At 44.8% G+C, this 22,750-nt stretch overlaps 1 protein-coding gene across 4 annotated transcripts in view; it reads left to right on the top strand.

The window, feature by feature from the left end:
* Positions 1–1,028: 1,028 nt before the first annotated feature.
* Positions 1,029–22,750, top strand: part of SLC1A2 (solute carrier family 1 member 2) — an 83,545-nt gene continuing 61,823 nt past the window's right edge. For all 4 annotated transcript variants that reach the window (XM_045015233.1, XM_045015234.1, XR_006579087.1 and 1 more), the window contains exon 1: positions 1,029–1,085. In XM_045015233.1, the coding sequence (XP_044871168.1) occupies positions 1,063–1,085 (23 nt within the window). In that variant the 5' untranslated portion in view covers positions 1,029–1,062. The remainder of the gene's footprint in view (positions 1,086–22,750) is intronic.

Below are 22,750 nucleotides of genomic sequence, written 5' to 3' on the forward strand. Positions count from 1 at the left end.
ATTTTAGGCAACATTTTTTTAGTGAGGTTGTTCACCTAAATTATTGCTCTGATTAATTAATTTCACTCCAACACCATTAAGATGGTGCATATTCAGAGGAGTTCAGTTCTTGAGAGAGGACTGCTGATACAGCTAATTCAGCTCAGAGATACATGTAGGTTGGGGTGAGGTGCACCAGCAATCCTCACTGAATGAGCCAGGACCTCTACTGAGGAGCTCCAAAAAACTGCCTCATCCAGCCTTCCAGCCTGAAGGAGAGATCCCTCCAACGAGGGTGTTTTTTCTGGGACAAAGGAGGATTAAGAGAAAAATTGAGGTGAGATCCCATGGGTCTATTCTGCCTTCCACTTGGTTTAATTAAATCACTGACTAATTTGATCCTCTGTTTAATTTGATTGAATCCTTCAGGCTCCAAACTGCATGTATTTAAAATAATACAATTTCTACTCTTTATTTTGATAAGTTGTGATCACTTTAAGCAGGTATTATGGGGCATTGCAGTAACTGGGTAGTCCCTAATGAGTCAGGAACAGACAACATTCTGAATGCCTCAGAAGAGAAGTTAAGGATCTAGGGAAAATAATTTCACATGTAGGTTGCTGAATGGCCATTATTCCCCACCCCATGTGCGCTGCAGGCTGCGATATACACACAGAGGACAGTTGTGCATTTCAATCAAAGTGATAGGAATGGTCTTGCTCAAAGGGAATGAAGGTCGTGTGGTCCAAATTTTCAAATTTGAGCCTCTAAAGGTAGATGTTCAGGGTACCTAACTTCAGATGCCCACATTGAAAAATTTAGCCCTTATATCTTTAAAACAATGACAAAGAAGGAATAAGATTATTTTGACATGCCTGTATTACACACTGTCCAAATAATCATTTAACAACCTTGAGCTCCAGAGCCAGGAAAGTAATCAGTAGGAGTCCCTCACCATTAGTCTTTGACATGACATCAGCCAGTGGAGTGAATAAACACTAGAGGTTTGATAAGAGAGTCTAGTTAAAAGCCTCTTACAAGTCAGAATACTGAAGATGAGTCAGACCTTCTCTGCTGTAACTCATGGCACCAATGTTTCTGTATAGGTAAGTGGAAATGTCAGTGGTCAGACCAGATTTCTCTGGAATTATTTTGCTCTGTTTTTAGTTGAGATTGGTATTTTCCCTCCCCATTCTACATGGGAAAAAACCTGCAAAATTCAGGGAGAGGTTACAGAATAAACAAAGGCAAATAATAGAATGGTACAAAATATGCAATGTGTTGTCACTGATACTGGGGTCTGTGGCAGAGAGGATGTGTGATTGTTGTATAGGACCTCAGGGAGCAAATCAAAGGGGGCTGTATGTTACCATCTTACTGTTCAGATCCGTGGGACTATTGGGGCCACTGTGGTTCCTAGCATAAATTGGAGCAGATTTAAGGCCAGTGGTTTGCTAGAGTGCAGCAGCATTCTGGCCATACCCATGACACACCCATTATGTGAAAGAGGAGTCTGGAGGTGGAGCTCAGAGCCAGCAAGCACAGCTTTATGCCAGCTGGAAATTTCCTCCTACTGGGAAAATCCTCAAGAGCCCACCTGGGGCAGCTTTATGTCTGTGTAATGGTTGTAAAGAAATGTAGTGTGGGTCAGGATCTGGTCTGTGGAATTTATTGTGCAAACCACTGTGATTGTTCTGGTGTGCTGCAGACTTGCAACAAGCCTCATTGTCAATGGGAGCCTTAAATCCTGAAAAATCAGGCATTGGGGGTGGGGGGAGCCTTAGAAAATGTCATGTACTACTTTGCTGGGAGCAGTGAAAACAGAAGAAAAGTTTTCTGATATTCTATTAATTACTTGGACAACTTGAACTCCATATAACATAACTGAATCATTTGCTATGGCAAATGTCTAGTCTTTTGAATATTGCAATGGAAGTCATGATATGCAGGCTTTCTCCTTGGTTCTGAAACTAGCTCTTTGTATGATCTTGTGCAAATGATTTTCCTTCTCCATTGCTCATTTTCACCAACAAAGAATGAATAGATTTTCAATAGTTACTTTATGTTCCTTAATGTTTGTAAAGCATTTTGAGATTCTGTAGGAGTCCAAAGGATTGTTTTTAATTACAAAACCTGCATTAGCTAATTAGTAAATATGCAAAAGGTGCGCATATTTACTAGTTTTGCATTCTTCCTGAATATATTTTTCACAGTATAATTTGATGTCATTGTGTGACATCCTTATTAACACATTGTTTAAATTACAAAATATAAGTTTTAATTTTTAAATTTGTTCTATAAGTCCTAAATTTATCATAACATCACATTATATCATAATAATTAAGAGTTTCTATGGCTGGTTATCTCAGTGTTATACCTGGAGAATTAGTGATAATAATTATTATGGGTAGATAACTAAAACTATTCCATTATAATCTTGTTTTCAGTTGTTCATAAGTTTCACCCTTTGGGGCTGAAATTTTTGAGCCTTGGTTTCCACCCAAAAGTGAACTCTTCTAGAAAATTTGAGCAAAAGCATTTTTTAGTATAAGTATGAGTGTGAAAAAGCCCCACACATTTGCCACTACCATAATCTGGCAACTTCCAGGTATGAAGCCTAGGAGTAGAAAATTTAAAATGTACTAGTGAACTAGCCATTGAGACAGGGGGTGGGACTCAGTGTTCAGATGGTATAAATTTGGATGAATTGTGATAGGGCAAATAGTCCCTTTTTCACATTCATTGGATGGGTGATTAGTTCAGATTTCTTTTAACATATTTTATCAAGATTTTAAGCAAAGGAAAGATGTGGTGCACATGTATGTCACTCTGTGCATCCGGGAGATACTGGCATAATCTGCATGGCTAGGCTTCAAGGAGAAAAAGGCAACATTAAATGGGTAATGGAGGTATCTCCGGTTATGACTGAGCTGAACCAGGACATCTGGCTACCATCTTATGGTTCAACCTATCCTAGAGATAAAGATTGTGAAGATTGGTTAAGATGTTTGGATCTGAGATTTTGGTTCAGGAGCACCTCTCAAATGGGATCCAAATTGTTAACATGGTCATTCCAGGTCATATGGCACAAGATTGAAGTAGCTGGCAAAATATTGCACGAGGAAGGCATTTACTTCCAAGGCAAGTGGGGAGGGATCTTGAAAGTTCTGACTAGAGCTGGTTGGGAAAAAGTTCCCCTCCCCATGGAAAATATCGGCTTCTGGGAGAAAAATCAAAACCTGAAATATTTGGGCCGAAAACCAAAGTATTTTGATTTGGAATGTAGCTGTGGTGCCTCATGCCCTCCTTCTACCTATAGGCTGGGCTCCCTGGTCAGACTACATCTCTTGGTAGGGGCAAGTGGCGCACCATGAGAAAGGTAGTACCATGGGAGCCCATACCATAGAGGAGAATGAGGAGATCAGATAACCAAACAATAAATCCAAGGAAGTATGGCTGAGGCATATATTAATAAAAATATTTCTGTTTCCAGAGGAGATATTTTGGTTTTGGAACAAAAAAAAATCAAAATTTTTTGCAGAAAACAAACTTTTAATGAAAAATTTGTCAAAAACCCAAGTTTGCCATCAAAAAATTTTTCAGTGGAAATTTTTGACCAGTTCTAGTTCTGACCTTTCTCTACCCAACTTCAGTCATTTATTTGTATCAGAGCACTAAATCAAGAGAGCATTAATTAGGAGTCACACATTCAGGTTAAGTGGTCATAGCCCACACAATCAATTCCCTTCCATTTTGGGAAGGTGAGCATTGGTGGACTGGAGTCCTTTTGTTTGTGTATTCCTATATTTTGTCCATCCATTGGTCAGATCTTCCTATTTTAGACACACCTGCATAATTGAGAGGAAGAGGAGGAGAGCTCTTGCTCCAGGGAAGCGACAGCAGAAGGCAGCTGGGCTAAACGATATGCTGAAGCCCTGAAATAAACTCACACCAGTGATGTGTCTGTGTGTGACATGGAGCAGCTGAGAAAAGAAATGAATTCATAAGGAGATTAACGGGGCATGCAAATAAGAGATAGAGAAACACGCACTGACCTCGGTTAACTTGGAAAAGCTTATTAAAGAAGGAGAAAAGCATATTGTATGGTTTGGAGTTCAACATGAAGATGAGCTCTTTTGGGTGAGATTTATTACGAGTGTGGGAAATTACTGGACAGTATGCTATTATGAAGAAATAAGCTTCCTGTTATTTCCAGTAGTGTTTTTCTAGGTGGAAGCAAAGGGTCTTGACATGTCAGTTCAGTGGCCATGTAAGACTAGCCATGGATGAACCAGTATTCCTGATAATCTGTTAACTAAAAAACTGCTGGTTAGGTGATGGAGTCCTGTACCCATACTAAAGGCTGGAAGAATTTGCCATTGAAATGAATGTCATTCATATGTGTATAAGATAAATGAATTTCTCACTCTTTACCTGAATTTATCCTGCTCATATAAATATAGCCATGCTAGCTTTGCACTTTGTTAAATACTAATTCAGAAAGAAGGATAGATAAGGAGATAGTAGATGTTGCTAGTGGGGAGTTATAATGGAATACGGAGGGCTTGTCTACATGGAGAAATTGATCGGAATAGCTATTGTAGAATAAACTATTCCACAAAAGCTATTCTGATCAATTTCCTCATGTAGACAAGCCCAGAGTTTTTCATTTCTAGGTCAGCAGTTCAAATCTAGTACAGATCAGGAGTGACCAAACATATTTGATGTCTGATATCCCATGTGAAAAGAGTTGACAATCATGGTCTAATTCCTGGAGAACAAATATCCACATTCTTGAAAAATCAGCATTGACAGTAAAAATCTTGTTAGCCATTTCAGCAGAGAGGGCAAGAATCAAATCAACATGGGACTCAGCTTAGATCTTACCCCAAAAAGGTGACTGAAGCATTGAGTGAGTTTGCTGGGCAGGGGCAAGGGGAAACCTACAAAGGCCCTTTCTGTCTTATACTTGTCCCGTGGTTAAAGAACTTCTGGCCATGTCTACACTACAAAATTAAGTCGACCTATCTACATACAGGGTGCCACAGTAATGACATCACTTGTGTGGTCTACACATGGCTCCTTGTGTCGGTGGGGCATGACCTCATCAGGAGCACTTGTATCGATTGTACTGTCAGCATGAGGCATTGTGAGATGGCTCCTGAAAGCCAGTAACAGTTGACAAAAGCAACACAATATCTACACCAACACTGCATCGACCTAACTGCATCGACCTTGACTCTACGCCAGAAGTGGAGGTAGAATTATTAAGTTGGGGTTATGGGACAGTTACACTGGCAGGAGCGAAATTTAACTGTAGACACTTCCATAGTTAGGTTGCCCTAAGCTCCCTTGTGTTGATCTTATTCTCTAGTGTAGACCAGACCACAGCCTCCAATGTCTTGAGTCTTCAACAGTACTAAAAATTCATTTAATGAGATACTTTAAGAAGCTTGGTTTGCAATCTAGGGAAGTCTCTGAGACGGCAAGCTCACAAGCTATATGTTGCCAACAAGCAACAGGTGAAAATATGACTGTTACAGGAAAAAGTACAGTTAACAGAAAATATATCAACTTACTATCTGCTATTAATATGTATTGAACTTCTTAGAGTGCTGTCTTATATACTGCTATTTCTTCTGTGGAAAGATCACTTTATTTCTGTTAATCACTGGTTTATTATTGTTAGTGGTTTTGGTAATAATTCCAGGTTAATTGTTTTGATATATCAAAGAAGTGTTGCACCTCAAGTAGGAGAATCACAGTCAGCAATCACTTTTGTACAGACACTTCATCATAAAAAACTGAGCACCGTGTATTTCAGCTCCCTCTCTTGCCCCCCCCCACTACAGTCCACTTTTTCTTTTCATTTGTGAAGTCTGCCAGGTTTATTACAGGTCCAGGATTCCTTGTTACTACAGTAAAGAGTCTTCTAGTCTCTTGTAATGAGCCACAATAAACCATATCACCCTTCCCTGAGAGTGGAAAGAAAGGATTTAGAAAATGAACGAAGACAGCTTCAATGGTACTTAATGCTAAGAAGATTTTCTGAGACTAGAGTACTTTAATTTGCATTCAAAATATGGGCTGAGTCCATGAATACTGGAATTTAGCTAAACTCTTCCAGTGCCAGACAGAACATGCAGTGTATAGACACACAGAACGGTAGAATCCCAGATGGCTCTGGAGCTGTAAACACTATGCCGTCTATTTATACCCATTCCCTTCAAATCAACAGCACTTGATTAAAGCAGACCAGTTCCTGCCTTATTGCCTGTTCTCACCACCATCAATTGTAGCAAACAGCAAGATCTGGTCTCCCCACACAACAGTTATAAGGATGTTTTGGGGAGAGCAGAGGAAGGAGAAACAATATTGGAATCCTTTGCTTGCCTGGAAAATCAGATGTTAAAGATCTTGTAAGATATTTTCATAACTGGATACCAGAACAACACAGGTGACAGAGTCACCAGTACATACATTGTGCTTCACTTTTACAAGTGCAGTTTATAAAATTACCATGGTGCTTACAGTATTTACTAGACTTACTATAGGAGTTACCAAAGCTGCATCCTGAATACCATGGTAACATTAATGATTTGCAAAGACATTTGTAACGCTTCTAATGACAACCATTGTAAATGTAAAAATTAAATCAAATAACTTAATAAAACTTCTGCCAGGAAATGTAGAATTGGACTCACTACCCACCTCTCCAGCACTTCAGCCCCCACAGAAAGCTCTGCTCACAAAGAAGAATACATGAGCAAACGGAATCACAGTGTAATCTTATTTATGTATCTCTGCCTTTTCATTTGTTGTCAGACTCCTTGTGCCTTGCCAGAATTCTAGATTGTAAACTTGTTAGGGCAGGTACCATGCTTGTCTGTCTTTCTGTGAGTTACCTAGGACACCAGTGGGCATGGGAGAAATAAATAAAGACAATGCTACACTCCAGGCCTGATTCCCTGCTGCCTTGCATGTATTAGATCATTTCTACCTGTGCAAAATGGAACCTAAGAACATAGGAATAGCTGTTCTGGGTAAGACAGACTATTTAGCATAGTACCTTCTCTCTGACAGCAAAGAATCCTGTGGCACCTTATAGACTAACAGACGTTTTGGAGCACGAGCTTTCGTGGGTGAATACCCACTTCGTCGGATGCATGTAGTGGAAATTTCCAGGGGCAGGTATATATATGCAAGCAAGAAGCAAGCTAGAGATAACGAGGTTAGTTCAATCAGGGAGGATGAGGCCCTGTTCTAGCAGTTGAGGTGTGAAAACCAAGGGAGGAGAAACTGGTTCTGTAGTTGGCAAGCTTGGTTTTCACACCTCAACTGCTAGAACAGGGCCTCATCCTCCCTGATTGAACTAACCTCGTTATCTCTAGCTTGCTTCTTGCTTGCATATATATATATATATATATATATATATATATATATATATATATATATATATATATATATATATATATATATATATATATATATATATATATATACATATACACACACACACACCTGCCCCTGGAAATTTCCACTACTTGCATCCGACGAAGTGGGTATTCACCCACGAAAGCTCATGCTGCAAAACGTCTGTTAGTCTATAAGGTGCCACAGGATTCTTTGCTGCTTTTACAGATCCAGACTAACATGGCTACCCCTCTGATACTTCTCTCTGACAGTGGCCATTACCAGCTGCTTCAGAGGAAGGAGCAAGAAACCTTGCAGCAGGCAATTATGCAATAAGCTGCCCCCCAGGGAAAATTTCTTCCTAACCCCCAATACTTCAGGGGAAAATGCAAAAGACCCTGTAGCCGACATTCCTGTCATTATCAGGAGTTTTTTCTTTACCACTGTCAGGGTATATCTATGCAGCAAAGAAAAACCTGCAGCTAGGCCATGCCAGCTGACTTGGGCTCGCAGGGCTGGGGCTGTTTATTGCTGTATAGACTTCTGGGCTTGGGCTGGATCCTGAGCCCTGGGACCCTCTGACCCTGCTGGGTCCTAGAGCGCAAGCTACAGCCTGAGCCCAGAAATCTATACAGCAATGAAACTGCTCTACAGCCCGAACCCCATGGGCTTGAGTCAGCTGGTACAGGCCAGCTGCAGGTTTTTCTTTGCTGTGTAGCCATATTCTAAGTGGTTGGCTTATGCCACAAAATATGAAGGTTTGTGTCCCTTCTAAAAATTCTTTTATCTAAAATAACTGTAGATATTCCTATTATTCATACAAATGTCTCATTTTTGTTAATCCTGCTATACTTTTGGACGCAACAACATGACTGGTATGAGTGCAAAGTGGGTGTAAAACACTATCACTGATGTAAGTGAGAATTCTGAGCTGGTAGCATTTACACCCACTTCACGCTTTGTGTAAGTTACTCCACAGCATGTATGGCAATTGGAGAATCAGGCTGGAAGTGTTCTTGTCACTATCTGGAGTGCTGGTGTCTGAGCTCTGCAGACAAATTAAAATATCTGGGCCTGCTTGTGGCTGCAGCAAGCTCTTTTCTCGGTGCCTTGTGAGCTGCAATTGGTGATGGCTGTTCCCATTTTAGCTCCCTGCCTTTGTTAAAACTGAGGGTGAAAGTGATATCAGAGCTGTACATATACACATCCTGCACTGAAGTTATTTAAACTGATTGCATTCTTTAGTTGGGTGCAAGCCAGAATTGTTAACAAGATCCTTCCAAAAGAAAAAACAGAAAAGGATTATTCAGTGATACAGAACAGTGGAAAACCCAGTGTACGCCTCAGTTGTATTTGTGAAATATATCCTACTGTTTACCATAACGCTTAATTCAAAGCCCACTAAATACCATTTGAGGAAAGATGGCAAGTGCTGTGATACTTTCTATTTCCTGCCCATTCTGCAAGAAATAAAAGTAGGTTAGAAGGGAAACTTTATGAAAGAAGTTTGCTTTGATTTTATGGAGCATAACAGTTGCCTTATCAGATCAGACCCATGGTCCATCTGGTGTAGTATCCAGTGTCTATTATCAACCAGTACTAGATGCTTCAGAGGAAGGTGCAAGGACCCCTACTGTGGGCATGAAATAACCTGCCATAAGAAAGTAATTTCTTCTAAACTCCAGGTAATAAATATTTGGCTCTTGCCTTTAAGATGAAGATGTATCCCACAGTAATTTTTATTCTATCACATGTAACAAGAATGAATACACTAGAGTTTTCAAGTGCTGAGAGTAATCACAGCACATTAGCTAGCAGAAAAAGGCATGAGTATGCAGTGCCAGCTTCTAGGACAAGTTAGCAACTTGAATGATCTACCAGCTTGAATAAGGGAAGGCACAAGGCACTCGTTCTTTAGGACTTCTCTGCACTTATCCAGTGGGAGAGAGGAGATTTCAGTGGTGTCTGATTCTGTTCCAGCCTATCAGGACACACAGCTGTATTTTGTAGGATTTCACCAGTCCTCCTCAAGGCTCAAATCCCAACTCAATCTGTTATCTGATCATCTCATTGAGTAGCCTTCCACAGGAGCCTCAGAAATTCAGGAGGGGATTGGCTGATCATAGCTGACTGGTTTTTGTCTTCTTTAAGACACTGTTCAGATAAACACTAATATCTATATACACTATAGGATATGAAAGCAAGTCTGGGTTTAATGTGCTCATAGTACATCTATGCTAGGAAAATGACCTGTTGTGGACAATGTAGACTGTAGACTGTAAACCCCCAGTCCTACACAAACATCCCTCAAATGCAGGGCCGGCTCCAGAGCCCAGCGCGCCAAGCAGGCGCGTGGGGCGGCATTGTCCTGGCAGGGCGGCATTTGGCTCTGGCGGACCTGCCGCAGGCATGACTGCGGAGGGTGCCCTCTTCCCGCGGCTCCGCTTGAGCGCCCGCAGGCATGACTGCGGATGCTCCACCGGAGCCGTGGGACTACGGGACCGTCCGCAGCCACTTCTGCCCCGGCCGCGGACCGGGGACAGATTGGCTGCTAGTAGAGGATCTATCTGTTTTCAATCCCAGTTGATGAATGAGGGAGAGGAAGACAATGTATACAGGGCCTAAGTGGGCTGTGGAGATGGGAAGTATCTTGCTAAATATTCAGTGTGGATTTATTATAGGAGGCACAAATAACTAGGGACAAGTGAGCTTAAATGGTTCCGGGCTTGGGTAAATGCTTAGAAGTGAGGATATATATCTGACACTTGTCTGAGCTTGTTGGGTCTTCAAAACTAGATTTAGATCAGATCTCTCACAAAAACAGGCTTTCCCATGAGATTCCTTGCACTTTCCATTCTGTTCTTTGCTGGAAGCTGGATGTGCAAAGCCAGGCAAAAATTTAAAAGAAAAATACTGGAATTCTTTAGAAACAAAGTTCAGTTCTAGAAATGGGAGAGATTTTGGGGAGAGTGAGAGTCTTATTTTCCCAGGTAGGTTCACATCAAAAACATATGAATAACTATAGAATAATTGGGTGGCAGAACATTGTAACTACTCAGCTGGGAAAACAAATAAGAATGAATAAGTTATCTGGATGAACTTTACCTTTTTTCTGCTCTTGAGTTCTATGGTGATGAATGAGATGTAAATGCCTAGGTAGAGAGATGGATGGAATTGTCTATGGACAGATTATGTTTTTCCTCAAATGTATTAGTTATGCAGAATGATTTATTATAGGATTTCTGGGAATAGTTTTTAGTTTCTAGCACTTATTTGCAAGTAGTTCATTGTATCTGAATAGACATGGTGGGGCCAGACCCTTGGCTACAGGAGAGCAAAGGGAACTTAAGCTGCCATAAGGCAGTATATCTGTGAATTCACCTAGCATAATATATTTCCTCAGCTCGTCCTTTTCTGTCCACATCTTGCTTTGGAATGGACCCCGCTGCCCTAGGGCCACAGCTAGGAGGCAGTTAAGAGGTGGGCTGGGGAAATGTCAGGATTGTGTCAATGGTGGGGATGAAGAGTGATGTACTCTGGCGGTCTTGGCCAGCAAGGTGGCTACCTGGGGGCTGTTATCCAGCCCTCTGAACTTTTCCAAGTTCACTCAAAACCACTTTAACAATTTGGCCGACGACTCAACAGGTTTTAAGGAAGATGTCCCTTATTTGGTGCCTGATATTACACGCTAGGTATCTAATAAAGAGCAGCTCAGGCGCATTTATCGGATAAGAAGTCTATTTTCAAGCTATAATTTTTGCAGAGAATCGTACGCTGTAACTCAGAGATGTGATTTTAGATGTGAATGAAACATTGTGGGGTGCTATCTCTGATAAATCAGCTTTGCCTTGTGGAGGTTTTTTTATACAGTCCATTTGTTTCCCTGAAATATAGCTAGCCACCCTTGCTATTCACACTTCATGTTTGTTTGTCTTTAAGCACAAGTGTAGAATGACTGTACTTGCTTGTCTAACACCTACGCTTCCCAGTAGAAAATAATCCCTTGCAAACACCTGTCAGTCATTAGTTGCAATATCAATGAAGCTGCACACAGAGCAGAATTAAGGTGCATGGAACACAGGAACCACATAAAAACGCCCCCACTTCATTAGGCTGTGACATGAGTGTGATTAAGTTATTGAAAACTGTGAACTACCCCTGTGCCAAAGGCAAATGTTCAGATGTTATTAATTGTCATTTCCCTGGCTAAAATCCTTCCTCTCCATCTGGTTCTCGGACCAATAAGGCCCATAAATTAAGTTACACCTGGGCTATACCAAGAAGTATACAAGCCTCTGCTATGTACTATTTAAAGACATCAGGCTTGATTCTTCTCTCACACCAGAGTAAATCAGGCAAAAGCCCACTGAAGTCAATGAAGTTAGAGTGGTTAAAGATCAGAATGAAGCCACACTAGAAGTGGGGATTTTAAGTATTTCCAGAACTACTCTTTTAAACATACAGCTTCCAAAACAAACTTAAAAACAGAGCAGGAAATAGAAAGTGTTCTCACTAAAGCCAAATTTTAGCATGACTTCAGAGCATCGTGACTATTTCAGATTGGCTTTCTTCCCTATGAAATTTGGCTTCTACATTGTCTGACTTGGAGAGGCCTTTACAACTCACTCTAAAATTCATTTTCCCGACAAGTTTCAAGTACAGGGGGTAGGGAAAGAGGCGTTGGAGTCAGCACCATTCCATTATTAAAACAAAGTGGATGGAGTGATTACATATCATGATAGAGATGAGCCCAAACCAAAAGCCCAGAGCTGAACACCTCAAAAACTGAGGAAGCCTTGGCTGGCTCCCATCTCTGATCCAAAATCCCAACTCCCTGTAGGCTTTGAGGGGAAGTTGGATCAGAATTTTGCCAAAGTCTCTGCTGGGATAAATTGGTACCGTTCCATTTTGCATCAGCCCCCCACACTTAGGTCCATCTGTAATATATGGCAAACAATAGAAGAGATTTTCTCTTTGTTAGAAAATTACCATACAAGTCCTGATTTCAGAACAGCATGACTGCAGAAAGCAGACAGTATTGTTACCAATATATTTCACACTTACATGGCTGGTGAGAAACTTTTATTGACACCAGTTGAACTAAGCGGTTCTTTTCCTAAATCCCCTTAAAAGGTCAAGTGAATTTGGTAAGAAATGTAACTTATTTTAATTTAATCTAATCAAATTAAAGAAAAGAATGATTGATTTAGGCTTGGTTTAGACATTTCCCCTGAATTGTGATCTCATACTAATCCAGAAATTTACCTTTTAATTTTTTTTTAAATGGCAGGAGTACAGCTAGAGAGCATGCAGCACAATGCAGTTAGATAACTTTTCAGCTCCCAGTATTTCAGGCCACCAAGTAATGGGAAACTGATAACAACTGCATCAGATGAGAAGGAACTGAAATGGATGGGGAGGAAAATAAGATTTTCAATGAAACTGCTGAACATTCCTTTTCAAATCAGATACTTCAAGTAATTCCTGTGGGGGATTTTGCAGTATCCATTCCATTCCTCCAGCTGAAGGAGCTTGCTTGTCACATTTGGTGATGGTCACAGTTCTCTTGTAAATGCACACACACTTGCCTATTTTGTAATGCTTAGCAAGACAGGTTATGTGCGTGAAGCACAGATTTAAATGGATACTATCTCAGAAGAGAATAGCTCGGGCAAGGATCTGCTACATGCTAGCAGAAGAATGTGATGGAACTTGGACAGTACTGACATCTTTAGACACATAATAGAGCAGAAGTGGCAGGATTAAAGCATTCCAAGAAGACAGCAAGAACTTGTTTATTTAATTGGTTTTATAGCAGAAATGTAACCACAGTCCTTATAGAATTAAGAGCTATACATCTGTAGCTTCATAACTGAGAGGGTTTTTGTATTAGAAGCTAATAAAGTGAGCATATGAGACTTATAGGTTGATAGTTATGCATTGCCCTTAGAAGGAGATATATAGTAACTACACATCAGCATATTTATGACAACTGAAGATGGTTCACAATAAGTGCTTGGCTGCAAATTCTTCAAGCCCCAGGGCATGGAAAGCTTGTCTCAGGTATAGGCTGATGTCCTTTGATTGGTATAATGTCCTAGTTAATAAGGCAGGTAAGTACAGTGATTAAACTGGCTGATTACATCATTACCTGCTGGATTTTTGGGACAGTCACTTTAGAACATTCAAAGACCAGACTGTTTTTTTCTGTAGTCTCATTAAGATTTGCACAAGACAAAGTAGGATGGGGGCAGGGAGGAGTTAAAGTTGACACTGAAACAGTCTTTTAAATACATAAAATAATATCTGCTGCAAAATCAGCAATAAACTATCATTTACTGGCAGGGGCGCCAACTTATATGGGCTCAAGGGGCTTAAGCCCCAGGAATATTGAAGGCTGAAGGCTCTGCTCCACCAATATTTGGAGCTGGGTTTCTTGCCTGCCCCCGCCTCAGAGCTTCCCTGCCTGAAAGAAAACAGCCAGTGACTCTCTCCTTTGTTTGTGCTGCTTCTGCCTAAGGCTATAGAGATCAGCAGCCGGCAGCCTCTTGGAGCACCGGGGGAGGGGAAGAGGGAGAGAGGAGAAGGAAGGAGGCACACAGGTGCTTGGGAGCTCTCTCCCCCGCCCCCCTGGGGCAGCAGCAGGGGTGGGGAGGCCACACATGATAGCAACCCTCGCCCCGGTGTGACGAACTGGGAATGTTCTTAATGTTTTCTCTGAATACTGTGTTGGTGCCTCAGTGTCCCCTCTGCAGTTCTTTGCTGCAGAGCAAAAGGCCAGTGCACCTAAATGCCTGGCACTCTGTATCCTAGCAACTGATGGCCTGGGCCCCTCTTCTGCAAAGGTGCCGGCTGAAGGTGTTGGAGACAAAGGGGTCAGGTGACCTCCTGGCCCGGAAAGGGGCTGAGCAGAGAGGAGGGGCTGGAGGGGGTGGTTAGTCTGGAGCTGGCTGGGGACGAGGAGTGAAGTGCAGATGGGGGGAGGGGGTCCTGCCTCACTGCCCCCCAGGATGGACCTGGCCGAGGGGTCTGGTTCACTGTACCTATAAGCTCTGTTTTAGACTCTGTTCCTGTCATCGAATAAACCTCTGTTTTACTGGCTGGCTGAGAGTCACGTCTGACTGTGAAGTGGGGGTGCAGGACCCTGTGGCTTCCCCAGGACCCCGCTGGGGCGGGCTCGCTGTGGGAAGCGCACGGAGGGACAGAGGATGCTGAATGCTCCAAGGAGAGACCCAGGAGGTGAAGCCGTATGAGCTTCTTGCCCTGCAGACAGTCTGCTCCGAGGGAGAGGAGGCTCCCCAGAGTCCTGCCTGGCTTGGTGGGGAGCAGTTCCAGAGCATCACCCAGGGACTTCGTGACACCCGGTACCCACCATAGGGGAGGTGAGTGGGCTTTCTGGACCTGAGAGAGTCCCTAGGAGCATGTGCAGTGACTGTGGTGCAGAGTGAGTGTGCTGCAGGGAGGAAGGAGAGGAGGGGTCCCTCCCCTGGAGCTAGCTGCTGCCGGTAACAGGGTGTGGGGGGGAATCCTCTCTTGCCCTAGCCCTGGGGCAGCCTGTCTGCATCCCAAGTTCCTTATCCCCAGCCCTGTGCCCCCAGCACCCCAACCCTGAGCAACCTCCTGCACTGTGAACCCCTCATCCCCAGCCCCACCCCAGAGCCCTCACCTGAGGGGAAAAACGTGCAACTTAAATTTGGTGGTCAGTTTGGTGGTCAGTTTGGAGTATCGTGTTTAGCACAATACTTGATTATTTTACACCCCTTTAAAGTATATAACTAGTCGTATACAGGTGTTACAAAGTGGGAATGTTCTTCTCTGAATACTGTGTGGGTGCCTCAGTTTCCCCTATGCATTTCTCAAGGATCTAGATGGTGGGATAAGGGGGTGTGATTGTTATAGAGCCCTAGAGGGCCAGTGTGATGCCGTCTGCACAGAGAATGGCTGCAACCCTGTCTCCAGGCAACTGATGGCCTGGGCCACTCTCCTGCAAGCTGCCAACTGAAGGTGTTGGAGAACAAAGAGATCAGGTGGCCTCCTAATGCCTGGAAAAGAGACAAAGGCCAGAGGAGGGAGTGTCAGTGCCTGTGCAGACTTCCGGGAAGCGCATGGTGTGGAAGGGGATGCTGGGATGCTTTGGAACTACTCCATACAAAGCCAGTCAGGACTCTGGGGGAGCCTCCTCTCTCTGAGCGTACTGTCTCCAGGGCAAGAAGCTTACACCTTCCTGGGTCTGACCTCGGAGCATTCAGCATACCCTTCCACACCTTGCGCTTTCCGCAGCAAGTGTGCCCAGGCAGGTCCTGGGGCAACCAGAGGTCCCTGCACCCCAACTCTGCAGTAAACCTGACTCTCAGCCAGCTGGTAAAACAGAAGGTTTATTAGACGACAGGATCACAGTCTAAAACAGAGCTTGTAGGTACAGAAAACAGGACCCCTCAGTCAGGTCCATCTTGGGGGGTGGGGAGCCCAGACCCAAGTTCTGGGCCTCTCCCGATTTCCCCAGCCAGCTCCAAACTGACACTCCCTCATCTGGCCTTTGTGTCTCTTCTGGACAAGGAGGCCACCTGATCTTTGTCCCCTACACCGTCAGTTGGCACCTTGCAGGGGGAATTGAGGCACCCACACAGTATTCAGAGAAAACATTAAGAACATTCCCACTTTGTCACAACAGGTGCAACAAAATTTAATACCGTATATTGAAGCAGGCAAGTGCTGCTTCTGACTTTCCACTTTTAATTGACCCTTGTAATCTCGTGGTGCCGACGCATTGTAGCTTCATTTTATATCGGCTTACAGGGTGAGAGCGGGGCGGACCACCATTTTGGGCCCCACCAAAAATTATACGAACCTGCCGCCTATGGATACTGCTATTTTTAAGTACTGTTAAAAAATATCCTCTTTCAGACAATAACATTTTCAAATAACCAAAATAATGGCCTTATATATAAAAACAACAAAAACCTAGTTCCTATCCTGCTAAGGTTCATGGTTACCTAGCTAATCAATACATCAATTGTTCACAGTATTATGGCTTTCAAGCATGAAGGACTCACAAAGTTTTTAGCTATCATTCAATAGAGTGGTGAAGGTGTGTCCAGTCCTTGGCTATAGGCCTGCTTTCCTTGGTAATTTTGTGAATAATTCAACAGCTATTAAATTGTGCCCTTTTTAGCACAAGGATGCTAGGTCTTTTCTTTTGCAAAACATTCTTATTTTTACCTCGATGTGTTTCCATTGGTTAAGGCCCCAATTCAGCCAACCACTTAAGCATGTCCTTAAAGTAAAGCACACGCATAAGTGCTTTGCTACATCAGGGCTGAAATGCTGTCAGAGCAGAAGAGCTAACATGCTACAGCAACAGCAGAGTTCACAGTACTTGGGATCAGAAGAGAAGAAAATGCATCTGTTTGTGACATCTGCTGTAGTGAGCTCTGAGCTTTATGTATTTACTCCATGGCTGGTTCAGTGCATGGGTCACATTTCAGCCTCATGATGAAGTGGTGGCAATTAGAATAGTCATTACATAAGGCAGGTTTTCAGTGCTTCATGCATAGTCTTTTTATAACATTTATCAAAACTAATCTGAAGGTATCCATTGATCAAATACTGGCGTGTGTGTGTCGGCATGTACACACACACACACACACACACACACACAGAACTTGGCCCAGAGAATCCATCCCAGGTTTTCCACAGATCTTATTCCATGCTGAGACAGGACTGGGAATTTAGTCAGCATTGTGTGAATATCAGTGTATGTAATCAATCATTGCAGCTCATAGTTATGCATCTCGCTATTGCATCTCAGTACTATGGTTTAAGGAGCTATCTGTAATATGGGATACAAGATCAGCCACCAAGCACAGTTTCTCATGCAGTTATGACAGTGTGCCTCCATCCTGAGTTGCAAAAGCACCGCCAGGCTTTTCTTGGACTAAGATTGCCAAGTTTGCAGTAGTTTTATGATACTGTCAGAGATTCAGAAAGAAGTGTGCTCACCCATACCCTCTTACAGTGAGAATGTGGACAATGCTCTGTGGGCTGTAGAAAAATATCTGGTTATGGATGGATATTTAGGGAAGGCTGATACCAGAAATCATCTGGCTCCCACCAAAGCTGGGAATTCTCTCCTACTTCAGGAAAATTTTGGTATTTAATAGTAGCGTGCCCTGTACTGTAATAGACAACCTTTTCCTGCCTCCTCAGCATATAAGTTACACAGAGACTCTCTCTTGTAGAGTGAGTGTTAGCAGGTCTAAGGGTATGTCTACACTACCAGAGTAGTTCGATTCTACTTAAATCGAATTTGTGGAATCGATATTACAAAGTCAAACGTGTGTATCCACACTAAGGACAGTAATTCGACTTTGTGAGTCCACACTAACGGGGCAAGCGTTGACATTGGAAGCGGTGCATTGTGGGCAGCTATCCCACAGTTCCCACAGTCCCCGCTGCCCATTGGAATTCTGGGGCGAGCCCCCAATGCCTGCTGGGGGAAAAAATGTGTCAAGGGTGGTTTTGGGTAACTGTCGTCATTCAACTGTCAATCCCGCCGGCGGGCAAACAGTTCGCGCACTTTTCTGGTGAGTGACAGCGCGGACACCACAGCACCGCGAGCATGGAGCCCGCTGCGATCATCGCTGCACTTATGGCCGTTGTCAACTCCTCGCACCTTATCGTCCACCTTTTTCCACAGTCAGATGCTGAGAAATCGGGCGAGGAGGCTACGGCAGCGCGGTGAGGACATGAAGTCAGAGAGTGGCACAGACCTCTCACACAGCACGGTACCCCGCGCCGTGGAGATCATGGTGGCAATGGGTCATGTTCATGCTGTGGAACGGCGATTCTGGGCCCGGGAAACAAGCACGGACTGGTGGGAACACATAGTGCTGCAGGTCTGGGATGAATCACAGTGGCTGCGAAACTTTAGGATGTGTAAGGGAACTTTCCTTGAACTGTGTGAGTTGCTGTCCCCTGCCCTGAAGCGCAAGGACACCCGGATGCGAGCAGCCCTGACTGTGCAGAAGTGAGTGGCCATAGCCCTCTGGAAACTTGCAACGCCAGACAGCTACCGGTCAGTAGCGAACCACTTTGGCGTGGGCAAATCTACCGTGGGGGTTGCTGTGATGCAAGTAACCAACGCAATCGTTGAGCAACTTCTCTCAAAGGTAGTGACCCTGGGAAACGTTCAGGTCATCATAGATGACTTCGCCGCGATGGGATTCCCAAACTGCGGTGGGGCTATAGATGGAACTCACATCCCTATCCTGGGACCGGACCACCAGGCCAGCCAGTATATTAACCGAAAGGGCTACTTTTCAATGGTGCTGCAAGCACTGGTGGACCATAGGGGACGTTTTACCAACATCAACGTCGGATGGCCGGGCAAGGTTCATGACGCACATGTTTTCAGGAACTCTGGTCTGTTTAGACGCCTGCAGGAAGGTATTTTCTTCCCGGACCACAAAATAACTGTTGGGGATGTGGAGATGCCTATAGTGATCCTCGGGGACCCAGCCTACCCGCTAATGCCCGGGCTCATGAAGCCCTATACAGGCGCCTTGGACAGTGAGAAGGAACTCTTCAACTACCGGCTGAGCAAGTGCAGAATGGTGGTGGAGTGTGCTTTCGGGCGTCTCAAGGGGAGATGGAGAAGCTTACTGACTCGCTCAGATCTCAGCAAAACCAATATCCCCATTGTTATTGCAGCTTGCTGTGTGCTCCACAATATCTGTGAGAGCAAGGGGGAGACCTTTATGGCGGGATGGGAGGTTGAGGCAAATTGCCTGGCTGCTGATTACGCCCAGCCAGACAGCCATGCGATTAGAAGCGCCCAGCGGGAAGCGCTGTGCATACGGGAGGCTTTGAAAGCTAGGTTCTTCAGGGAGCAGGGTAACCTGTGACTATTAAGTTTGTTTACAGAGAAGCTGAACCTGCCCCCGTTTCTTTACCCAGTTAATGTTGACTATCCTCTGCAGTTACATACCCCGTTCACCCCGTTCCCCCCTTTCCAACACACGTTTAAAAATAAAATACATGGAACTTTGTTAATTAACACCGTTTTCTTTATTACTGATTTCACGGTAAAGGGTTGAAACTGGGACGCAGACTGTGGTGGGTAGGGTGTGTAGTGATGTAAAGACCGCTTCTAAACTCGAGGAATGACAGGATCCTGCTCCTACAGCGGTCTGCAGTGGCAGACTGATTGTTTCAATGGAGCCTGCCACCCCTCCTTTTCGGGGCTCTGTGTGTGGGGGCTATGTGACTTTGTGGCGGGGGAGGACGGTTACAGATCCCCTGCTGTGTGGCTCTGTGATCCAGGATAAGGACCGCTGCATAAGATCTCTAACCGCCCTCCCCCGCCACAAAGTCACATAGCCCCCACCACACAGAACATGGAAACCACCTCCCAGACTGACCAGTGTGCCTAGTGACTGCACTGTGTGTGTGACCTGCTGCTGAACCTGCCCCCGTGTCTGTACCCTGGTAAAGGTGACTGTCCTGTCCAATTACCAACCCCCTTCCCCCACTTCAGACACAGTCTCCTCTAAAAGAACATGACGGAAACAGTAATTAACAGAAAAGTATTTTTTATTATCAACTACACAGTTAGGGGATGAAACTGGGACAGGGGCTTGGGTGAGGCGGGAAGGAAAGGACTTATCAAAATTTAGGGAATGAGAGCCTGCTTGTAATTGAGCACTGTGCAGGGGTGGAGTGACAGTTTTCACGGCCCCTGCTGCCCCTCCTTCTTGGTACTTTGGGTGAGGGGGGTATGGAACTTTGTGGCAGGGGAGGGTGGTTAGAGATAGACTGCTGTGGGTCTCTGTCCTCCTGTTTCCGGTCCTGCAGAACATCCACAAGGCGCCGGAGCGTGTCCGTTTGCTCCCTCATTAGTCCAAGCAGCGTTTGAGTCGCCTGCTGGTCTTCCTGCCGCCACCTGTCCTCCCGTTTGCTGTGTGAGCGCTGGTACTGAGAAATGTTCTCCCTCCACTGGGTCTGCTGGGCCGCCTCGGCTCGGGAGCAGCCCATAAGTTCTTTGAACATCTCGTCCCGTGTCCTTTTCTTTCGCCGCCTAATCTGCGCCAGGGGATGCCGGGGTAGGTCGGGAGACAGCCGCAGCTGTGTGATGGGAAAAAGGGAGTGAATTCCTTACAAAGATACATTTTTGCGAACAATGAACATAGTCTAGTCTGTCTCTGTGAACAAGACCATGCACAGCACCTCTCTCATGCGCACTCAGGACAAGGTCGACATTTTGGCCTTCGCATTCAGTGCCTGGGGCCTTTCAGTGGAGATCAGACAAGCGGGGCAGGACAGCAGAATTCGTGCTGCAGGCAGACATGGTAAGCCGAAGACTTTTGGTTGCTTAAAACTTAATTTATAGCAGTGCCCGCCTTTCACGGTCAAAGCAATGCTCCTAGCGTTGGCCAGTTCCTGCTGCCGGCAATCCGGAAAGCATGCACTCTGCCCCTGTCCCACCCCCTCGCGGCTGTCCCCGGGAAAGATCCCAGTATGCTGCCCCTGTCCCGCCTCCACCGCGTGGCTGTAAACCGCCGGTTACAGTTATGTAAAGGAACAGGCAAGCAGTCCCAATCCTAACATTCCCCTAATTCAAAGCAGGTCACCATGAGCGACATCACCCTGATGAGGATCACTGCCACTGATAAAGACCGCATGCTGCGTGAAAGCCAGCAAAAACCAGGGCCCTATGCCGCCATGCTCTGCGATGCTATGATCCCAGAGTACCAGAGGATAGCCTGGCGCGGAAGAGTGTGCTACCACGGAGGACCCAATAAGGCCGCTCTCCCCAGGAACCTCATGCGGAGGATTTTCGATTACCTCCAGGAGAGCTTCATGGAGATCTCCGAAGAGGATTTCTGTTCTATCCACGTTCATATTGACCTTCTTTTCGCATAGTTAATATTCCTGTTCTGTTAGAAATAAATGTTTACATGTTTAAAGCAGTTACCGAGTGATCCTTCCCCTGATTCAGGGTCCAGGTTAACGGCTGGGGAGGGTTGATAGGGGATCTCCGTGAGGGTGATGAAGAGATCCTGGCTGTCAGGGAAATCAGCGTTGTAAGCGCTTTCGACTGCCTCGTCCTCGTCATCTCCTTCCTGATCTTCCCCGTCCGTGAACATCTCTGAGGAACCATCCGTCGACACTATCCCATCCTCAGAGTCCACGATCAGTGGTGGGGTAGTGGTGGTGGCCACACCTAGAATGGCATGCAGTGCCTCGTAGAAGCGGCATGTCTGGGGCTGGGATCCGGAGCGTCCGTTTGCCACTTTGGTCTTCTGGTAGCCTTGTCTCAGCTCCTTGATTTTCACGCGGCACTGCGTTGCATCCCGGCTGTATCCTCTGTCTGTCATGGCTTTGGAGATCTTCTCGTAGATCTTCGCATTCCGTTTTTTGGAGCGCAGCTCCAAAAGCACAGACTCATCGCCCCACACAGTGATCTGATCCAAGACTTCCCGATCAGTCCATGCTGGGGCCCTCTTTCTACACTGAGATTGCATGGACACCTCTGCTGGAGAGCTCTGCATCGTTGCCGGTACTGCTGAGCTCGCCATGATGTCCAAACAGGACATGAGATTCAAACTGGCCAGACAGGAAAAGGAATTCAAATTTTCCCGGGGCTTTTCCTGTGTGGCTGGTCAGAGCATCCGAGCTCGGACTGCTGTCCAGAGCGTCAACAGAGTGGTGCAGTGTGGGATAGCTCCCGGAGCTATTAGCGTCAAATTCCATCCACACCTACCCTAATTCGACATGGTCATGTCGAATTTAGCGCTACTCCCCTCGTCGGGGAGGAGTACAGAAATCGATTTTAAGAGCCCTTTATGTCGACAAAAAAGGCTTCGTTGTGTGGACGGGTGCAGGGTTAATTCGATTTAACGCTGTTAAATTCGACATAACCTCCTAGTGTAGACCAGGCCTAAGGGAGTCTAATACCTTATCCTGCCTTTCACATTACTTCTTAACATGATCCCTTTTCTTTTTGTTAGCCGTGTGTTCCATGCAGAAGTAAGGCACTGCATAAATAATACATAATAATGTATAATGTTATTCTGGAGTTGGGTAATCACACTACCTCATTGAAGCTCTTGGGAGTGATAGCTGCCTTCCATTCAGGCTAAATGAGGAAACAATTAAATGCCCCTTTATTGAGCGATAGCTGCAACAATGGAAAACCACCCCAAGGATTAGACCACATGCCACTTTGGGCAGTGGCTAAGCCATACGGTCAGAAGAGTTTCCAGAGGTCTGCTAAACACAGGGGCAGGACCACTGATTTGATTTCAGCTGTGTGCCTGGGGATATGTCTTCAATACACAGTTAGCTCAGGTGATTGGCA

Source organism: Mauremys mutica, chromosome 4 (genome assembly GCF_020497125.1).
Source record: "Mauremys mutica isolate MM-2020 ecotype Southern chromosome 4, ASM2049712v1, whole genome shotgun sequence".
In the NCBI taxonomy this organism is placed as follows: Eukaryota; Metazoa; Chordata; order Testudines; family Geoemydidae; genus Mauremys; species Mauremys mutica.